This window comes from Miscanthus floridulus, unplaced genomic scaffold, assembly GCF_019320115.1.
Source record: "Miscanthus floridulus cultivar M001 unplaced genomic scaffold, ASM1932011v1 os_1094_7_8, whole genome shotgun sequence".
Taxonomy (NCBI): domain Eukaryota; kingdom Viridiplantae; phylum Streptophyta; class Magnoliopsida; order Poales; family Poaceae; genus Miscanthus; species Miscanthus floridulus.
The window spans coordinates 14741-23291 of record NW_027097523.1 but is presented as its reverse complement, the minus strand read 5'-3'; the positions used below and the strand labels follow the sequence as shown (position 1 = coordinate 23291).

The following is an 8551-nucleotide window of genomic DNA, read 5'->3' as shown; positions in this document are numbered from 1 at the left end:
ATAGTTTTTTCAAGTATACAAAAAGAAATATTTCTAAAATCTACAAAATGACATGAGTTCTGTTATGGCTTATGGTATGATAGTCAAAACAATAATGATTTGCACAATGAAATACGAACCAAACATGAAGCAGGAAATCACCAAAATAATGGTTGAAAAAAATCTGTTATCTGCTTTGCAGTCCATACAAGCTTACCATTTTGCTTTGGAAAGGTCCTCTTGCTCAGGAAATTGATTCATAATCAACAGTCTGCAGGAGGGCGTATTAGCAAAAGCCCAACAGTCACAAGAATACAAGATGGCACTTCGTGCAATAAAGCAATAAACTTCAACCACGGTCTGTCTTTAGCTCTGTCAGAGAATGGCCATTTGCCATCAGACGCCACATTGGTGCTTCTGAGAATGGCCCCTGGAATACTATGTCTGAAGCTTTGCCGAACACAGTTTGGACAGCTTAACTGTCCAATTAAAAGGTACCTGGTTCATCGGGCTATAGACACGAATGGAGGTATTGGAATAAAACCTAGTGATGGATACAGTTCCAGCAATGTGTGGAATTCCACAAGAAATATGTTCGCCATCTGATTTAGGAATAGATTCACCAGATGATTGGAAAACTAATATGCCATGCCATGTGATTCTCGCCATTGCACCCCCCCCCCCCCCCCCCCCCATAGAATGTCCAATAGCAGCTGTACTGAAAAATATTGTACATAGTTAGATATATAACACGAAGAGATCCCCACTAAACATTTTCAGTTAGCTTTATATCACATGAACTGTACCCACATTAGCAAAAAATCTATCAGAGAGAACAGCTCAGTAAAAAATATATATTCAGCTTTTCAGTATTACGAATACCTTATAATTTCACTGAGAATTAGAAGTGTGACCTCATGTCAAATATGCAAATTCCATATTAGGGAAACAGTGAATAAATTATTACAGAACGAATTCTGCAAAAGCTGATCCATCATCAGTGGGAACTTTTGATAACTGCCAATTCTTCTTCGTGTAGAGAGAAATGACTTGAGAATTATTTAATATGCGTAAGATTCAGTAAAATTGCTAGTGCAAAGTACAGCGGAAGAGGCTCAACAGTGTTATCTAGTATCACTAATATCACTTATATATAACCAGGACCAGCTGATGCACTGTTCTAGTTTCTCTAAGATAATAGCTAAGGTTTTAAGTCAGACAGTATATATTGTTGGGCGTTAGGTATGAGGAATTGTATGGTATAAACCTAGTTGCTCTGGATTTGAAAAAAACGGTGTCATGTGACCAAATCATTACCTGTTACAACAAAATATGTATAAAGTCAGGAAATATACCTAAAAATTCATGGAATGGTCCCATAAGGCCATAACAAAGTGATCAACCAAACAATCCTACATGAGTTGGTCCCTCAACCGAACACATCTGTAATACATTCACTAATTAGAAAGCAGATCACAGAAGTTTTTCAAAAATCTTTCAGAGATATGAAGTTTCTTCAGTACATAGTTACCTACGCTGAAGGGCGGGCCTGGTGCAAGCGGTAGAGTCTTACCGCCTGTGACCGGAAGGTCCCGGGTTCGAGTCGCGGTCTTCTCGCATTGCACAGGCGAGGGTAAGACTTGCCACTGACACCCTTCACCAGACCCCGCATAGAGCGGGAGCTCTCTGCACTGGGTACGTCCTTTTTTTTTATATAGTTACCTACGCTGCAATATGTTTTGGTGAGTTTCTATAGCCAATTTATGCCAACGCATCGCACATGTTTCGAAGTTCTGTGTAGTATTCACCCTTCTTTTACATATCTATTGAAGCATATTTATTCTTCCAATAAACTCCATCCAGGTTCTTTCTTCACATCCTTGACTGATTTTCTTATTTCCATTACACCTTCCCAGTCTCCAGAATTTGCTCGAATGTTTGACATAGCAGCAAAACAACCTGAATCACAATTTTCTTCACGGATCTTATTTTCTACAAAACGTCCAAGTACAGCATCATCATGAACTCTGCAAGCAGCAAGCAGTGTGCTCCACACCATTGAATCAGGTTTCACAGGCATACTCTCAATAAAACTTTTTGCCTCTACAAGCCTCCCAGATCTACCAAGTAAATCAACCATACAGCAGTAGTGGTGCAACACTGGCTCAACCCCATACACAGTTCTCATTGAATTAAAATGTTTGAACCCTTCTTCAACCAAACCATTTCGGCCACAAGCAGACAAAACACTCACAAGTATGACAGTGTCTGGTTTTACCCCACATCTAATCATCAAATCGAACAACGCCAAAGCATCCTGACTGCTTCCATGCTGAGCATATCCATCAACTATCGCTGTCCATGTAACTAAATCTGGAACATCTATTTCATCAAAAACTTTACGAGAATCATCCAGGTTGCCACTTTTGGAGTATAACTTCACAAGTGAACTGCTCACAGATAGATCAGACAGTATGCCTACTTTGGCTGAATACCCGTGTAACAGTTTACCATAGAATGGTGCCATGTCAGCACAGATGCTAATAACAGATGAGCATAAAAACCTATCTATATGAAAACCAGCTGCCAACATAAGCTGAAACAATGAGATTGCCTCCTCACTATAACCATTAATAGCATATCCAGATATCATTGAAGATAGCATGATCTGGTCTTTGCATGGAGTTGCGTCAAAAAGTCTTCGAGCTGTTTGTACATCTTTACATTTAGAATACATGGAAACAAGGCAATGGTTAATGGACGTGGTTCCTCCATAGGCACGAAGGACATGTCCATGAACTTCCTTCCCTTTGAGCAAACACTCCGGTATATTGCAGGCTGAAAGAATGGAACTTAACGACACATCATCTGGTGTAAAACCTTCAACAATCATATTCCTTAACACCTGGAATGCCTCAACTGAATGACCATGTGTTGCAAAACCAGCAACCATTGATGTCCATGACACTTCATCCCGTTCCTGCATCTCTTCAAAAACCTTGTAGCTATCCTTCAAATCCTTACATCTGGAGTACATGGTGGAGAGCGCACTTGCCACAAGAACAGCATGAATAAACCCATCTTTTATGACCAATGAATGCAGCTGTCTGCCAAGCTCAGATGAGTCAACAGAACTGAAAACAGAAGTGTAGCATTTGTCATTCGGTCTTAGGCCCTGACATAACATCCTCCTTAACAGCTGAATTGATCTTTGTAGGCTATGCCTGCTAACCCCAGATATGAAAGCCGACCAGATGCTTCTGTTGTTAACTGTGCCAACTTCTTGAAACACCTTCTCACACAGCTGAACAGCCCCAACATTTGCATATGTGGAAATCAAAGCCTCCTTGACAACATGATCCAAGTACAGCACAGTCTTCATAATCATGCCGTGCACCTGGTTAGCCTCCCGTATCATGGACATCTGAGAGCAGGCGAGCAATATGCTCGTAGCCGTGTACTTGTTGATTGCCACACCACTCCGCGACATTTCCGTAAGCAGCAGCATTGCACTTACTGAGTCCTCCTCTTGCACGAAACCAGCAATCACAGTTGTCCAGGAAACCACATTCCGGATTGGCATCCTCCAGAACTCATTCATGGCAGCCCCCATCTGACCACATTTCACATACATGTTAACGATGGATGTCCCAACGAAGACATCGTACTCGGGATCACGCCGGAGCACCATCCTATGCACCGCCCTGCCAACCCCCAACTCTGCACCAGCCGCGCACGCGCTGAGCGCCCCAGAATACGTAAACGAGTTGGGCTCGCAGGAGGAACCCCTCACCATGTCGCGGAACATCTCGACTCCGAGCGCGTGTTCACCGTTGCGCGCCGCCCCGGAGATAACCGTGTTCCAGCAGACCGCGCTTCCGCGATCCCCGTCCTCGAACGCCCGCAGCGCATCGCCCAGGCGGCCGTGCTTGGCGAGCAGGTCCACCATGGTGCTGCAGATGTACGCGTCCCGCGAGAGCCCATCCTTCCAGGCTGCGCAGTAGAGCAGCTCCGCGAAGACCAACGGCGCGGAGGCGGCGGCACAGGCGGCCAGCGCGTTGCCGTAAGAGAACCGGCACCACGCGGAGGCAGACCCCGCAGCGCGCGCACGGACGAAGCCTGCGAGCGCGGCGGGGAGGTGCGCGAGGCGGTCCGCGGCGGGGCGGCGCGGCATTACGTCGAGCGGGTGGTGGGCGCGCGAAGCGGGGGCGGAGGATCCATGAGGCAGCCAGGCTGGGGTCGAGGCGGGGACTTGTGCGGGCATCGATCACAGCCGCCGCCCGCAGCCGTCTAAAATCGGACGCTGCCTAGGCCGGCCAGGCGGTGCCTGGCAGGAGGCAGTGGAATTGTGGAAACGTGTACGAAGAGGTGCTGCAAGCCTGCTACACATGATTCGTTTGGTTTTTTCTTTTAAAGGTTATGATTTGTTTGGTTTGGTGAGACAATGAGATACCGTGAGATAGTGTGGTTTTTTAACAGGTGTTCGGCTTTTCTGCGGCTGATAAGCCGACTGGTGCTGTTTTATTGTGAGAGAAAAATATTATATCTAAGTCGGTCTGATAAATTTAAGTAAACAGATTTAGATGCTAGATAATATATTTCATATTTGGGAAGTGATTAAACGAAAACGTACAGGATATCAGGCTACTGCCTGCACACCTGGCCCGCACACCCCACCCCCCACCCCCACCCCCACCCCCACCCCCACCCGCCCATTGTTGCCCTGCACACCTCTCCCTCTCTCTCCGGCGACAACCTCACCAGCGACACTACAAGAAATCTTATGATCTATGATGACCTGTTATCATCATTATTTCTAGTATTTTTGTCATAGCAGATGTATTTATGACGACCGCATGACGATAAACCATTTGTCATAGATCATGTGTGGTAAACCTTGTTCTATGACGACTGCATATTTTTTCATCATAATTTTTTATGACGACCTCATTAAAAAGTCGTCACTAAATATCTTAAGGCCTAGCTAGGCCCATGTACTAAGCAGGTTTTTATTGGACCAAATATAATTGTAAGCCAAATTTATAATTTACAAAGCCCATTTATAAGTAAAGTTAACATCAATTTCTAGACCAATTTTTTTCGGCCTATTTATTTAGTGGGCCAGAAAAGGCCTAGCCCATTTAAACATGTAGAGAAAACAGTCTTTTCAGCATCCATACATAATCAGCTCATTTCAACTTCTATTACATAACAGCCCATTTTGGCATCTATTACATAACAGCCCATTTCGGCATTCATTACATAATAGCCCATATATAATCTGTACATTCATCAATCAAAGCCCTTACGCATTCATCAAATCATCCAGAATCTCATTCATATATATAATCCGTAGATGCATCACAACCCATACACATTCATCGATCATCCAGATCTCATTCCAAAGGATAGATAAATATGATCACATCCATCAGAAATTTTACAAATCCTAGATAACACATTTTCACATAGCAAAAAGACAACACTAATAAGATACATAGCAGAAATTAATATGGTCTGAACCAGATCAGACATGTCTCAAAATAACAGCACTACCAATGTTTGTAGCATAATCTGAACTAGATTAGCCAAGTCTCATATAATAGCACTACCAAATATTTGTAGCATAAAATAATATGGTCTGAGTAGCCAAGTTTCAAAATCAGACATCTAACCATATGCATCTGCAAACTTACAGAGTTAAAGGAATGGCCTTACTCTTTACTGAACATGCGACGAAAGAAAGCATTCGTCTCATCTTGTGCCTTCTTCAACTCATCTTGTGCCTTCTTCAACTGCTCTGTCTCTTCTAACAGCCTACGTCTTTCATTTTCTGATTCCTCCACCTTCTTCTTCAAAGTCTCCATCTCATCCTTTAGTTCTTCTTTGTCTTGCTTTCCAGCTGCAACTTCTGCTTCAAGTTCTATAACCTGTGCATCATTAATGGCTTTGGAGCTTCTCTTGGGGGCTGCTAGCTGAAGGCCAATATTTTGAAGAAATTTTGATTTCGGCAACACTTGCGCAACAACTTCAGCAGGGGTCTTTACAACTTGGCCATCTTCTACAGGTGCAGCAGCGATGGATTCCATTTCAGCCTAAAAACATCAACATATTAGTAAGACAGTTCTGAAATTAATTATCGACTAATATATTTAAGACCAACAGAAAGGTGGTCATAATTGATAGTAGTGTTGCTCAAATAAGTGAATGCAAGCTTTGTAAAACAGATGTACAATTAAGGTTCACATTAAAGGCCATTTAAAGCACGAAAACATTTTTCCAACTGAATATTTTATCATAATTGAGCATGACACAGATGACTCTTCCCGATTCAATATAGTGAGATCATTTATGCTACAAACTATTACACTACAGTTTGGGATGATGACTCACTACAGTACAGGTTGGGAATTTGGGAATATTTCTGTTTTGGCAGTGTCTACAAGTTTACATGTGCTATTAAGAGAGTTTCTGGACAGCAGTGACATCATGCAGTACAATCTTGCCAGATTAGCATGAATAAGCTACTGCTACACATGCAACAATTGATCATTGTTCCTTGGAACAGCAGGAAGCATGTACAAGTTGCTGCTACATATGAACAGGAAGTTGCTGCTACACATGAACAAGTTGTTGCTCTGTGTCTCACAAGTAACAGCAGGAAGCATGTACACATTATAGACTCAACTAAAACCAGTAACATATGTTCAGATATATATATAGTTCAAAATAGAGCTTGTACTTACAATAGCTTCCTTTGCAGACTCATTAAACCCAGTCTTGCTGCTGCACTGCCTTGAAAAGATCTATTGCACTGGGTGGTTCATCTTTATATTTCTCTTGCTTCTAAAATTATTCACAAACATTTTGTAGGTGTAAGATTATAAGAATAATTGTTCAATGATGAATGATTGTAACACAATATTTCCATATCTTACCAAGGCATGGGTTGTCGCAATATAGCACCGAGATCCTGTCATCTGATGAAACCTTACTTTCTCACGGTTAAGTGCATTTTTTGCACACTTGTCCTATGAGGAACAATTTAGTAAGCAGGGAAGAATGGCTATAGAGAGAGATAAAAATTAGATGAATTTGAAACCAGATTTGCTAAGATATTCAACAAACATCAACACTCTTTAAGTGTAGTTGAATTTATGTCCACAACAAGTTATTAACCTAAAACAGTTTGAAAAACAGAAAGTAATCACAGCCAGAGATTGTGCCCTATTCTAGAAGACCAACTGCAACACAACCCTATATGTTGTCGCTAAAATATAATGAGCTGCAGTTGTATTGAGTGCAGCCCAATAGGCTCATTAATATCTAATGACCACACAATTATCAGGGTAACAAGCCAAGTAACTTCAGGTATAATTATAAAGATGGCCTACTGTATACAGTCTAATCTAGCATAGCTACAGAATCTTAGACACAATCAAATTGGTGTACAATACGAAGAAATAAACTCAAACATGCAACAAACCAATGCAAGAAAAATAAATGGCTTAAGAAAGCAATTGACCAACATGCCTTGTGCTTTGGGCTTGACCACATCTCCACCAGCTCTCTCCATTGATCATTAGTCGTACTCTTCAATGGTGATGTTGTTCTAACTTTGTCTACTGGTACACCATTGAAGTAAAGCTTCTTCAAATTGTACCTCATTTGTCGTGTTCCAGTCCTGAGCAAATCAGCACATGCCTCTTTGACTGGCTTGCTGTCAGTATCAATTGCTAATTGATTCTAGTTGACAACATGTCAAGAGCATGTGCATCAGAAAATAGGTGTTAGAAGTATATAATGTGATAGAAAAATTTTAACATTAACCTGATAGAAAACTTTAGAAAATCACAATGCAACAGCAGGCAAGAGCACAAGGTTCTAAATTGGCAGTCAATAGAAAAGTACCAGGGACAAAATGTTTATAGAAGGTTCTAAATTTTTAGAATGTCGCGAGCACCTCCCCGGCGAACACCTCTCCGTGCCCACGCCCCACCGCCTCCCCTGCACGTGGCCATGGCAAATGCGACAGCGGCGCCACCGGATCTAGCAGCGGTGTTAGGTATGCCTCCTCCTCTCCCTTTCTCTCTCTCCTCTCTCCTAGATCTCTAAACTAGGGTTCCAGCGAGCTCTCCCTTTTTCTTCCCCAACTCTAGCGGGTATAGAAGGCGCTAGCCGAGGGTAGGCCGGGCAGGCGATGGGGATGTCGGTGGATGGTTTAGGGGCCCTAGCGACGGTGGAGGCGGCAGGGCTAGGTGATGGCAGGGGAGCTTTGACCATGGTGGGGGCGTCGGGGGCAGGGGGAGGGGAAGAAGCTAGCGCCGCGGGTGAGCTAGGGTTTCATCGAAGCTCTGGAGCCGCAGCCGTGGTGGTGGCGGTGGGGGTGAGGGCGCTGAAGTCGAGGAAGAAGATTTGGCGGTGTTTTTTCGTGACTAAAAACTGCGTGCTAGAGAGGTGTGCGCGCTGAAACACCAAATCGTGCGCGTGCACACTCTAGCAACGCCCTTCATATTTGGTTAGAGAACACTAAAAAGTAGAATGAGCTATTATGGACATATAAAAGTCATTT

At 43.1% G+C, this 8551-nt stretch overlaps 2 protein-coding genes across 3 annotated transcripts; both read right to left on the bottom strand.

Annotated features, from left to right (window-relative positions):
* Positions 1-675: 675 nt before the first annotated feature.
* Positions 676-4228, bottom strand: LOC136533688 (pentatricopeptide repeat-containing protein At1g74600, chloroplastic-like). Of its 2 annotated transcripts, XM_066526231.1 has the most exons (3): positions 1511-4228; positions 1335-1422; positions 676-697 (listed from the first exon to the last, which is right to left on the bottom strand). In XM_066526231.1, the coding sequence occupies exon 1, from the start codon at positions 4151-4153 to the stop codon at positions 1817-1819; it is 2337 nt and encodes a 778-aa protein (XP_066382328.1). In that variant the 5' UTR covers positions 4154-4228; the 3' UTR covers positions 676-697; positions 1335-1422; positions 1511-1816. The 2 variants fall into 2 exon arrangements, with proteins under 2 accessions (XP_066382328.1, XP_066382327.1); XM_066526230.1 differs by lacking the exon at positions 676-697 and having other exon boundaries at positions 706-1422.
* A 1465-nt stretch (positions 4229-5693) lies between these two features.
* On the bottom strand, positions 5694-7647 carry LOC136533686 (uncharacterized). Its single transcript, XM_066526228.1, has 3 exons — positions 7513-7647; positions 6918-7010; positions 5694-6074 (listed from the first exon to the last, which is right to left on the bottom strand). The coding sequence occupies exons 1-3, from the start codon at positions 7645-7647 to the stop codon at positions 5694-5696; spliced, it is 609 nt and encodes a 202-aa protein (XP_066382325.1).
* Between the last annotated feature and the right edge of the window lie 904 nt (positions 7648-8551).

Coding starts and splice junctions, on each gene's coding strand:
- LOC136533688 (XM_066526231.1), bottom strand. CDS start 4,153: ATGCCGCGCCGCCCCGCCGCGGACCGCCTCGCGCACCTCCCCGCCGCG.
- LOC136533686 (XM_066526228.1), bottom strand. CDS start 7,647: ATGAGGTACAATTTGAAGAAGCTTTACTTCAATGGTGTACCAGTAGAC. Junction 7,011..7,512: donor GGTCAAGCCCAAAGCACAAG/GCATGTTGGTCA, acceptor TGTTCCTCATAG/GACAAGTGTGCAAAAAATGC. Junction 6,075..6,917: donor TTGCGACAACCCATGCCTTG/GTAAGATATGGA, acceptor TGATGTTTTTAG/GCTGAAATGGAATCCATCGC.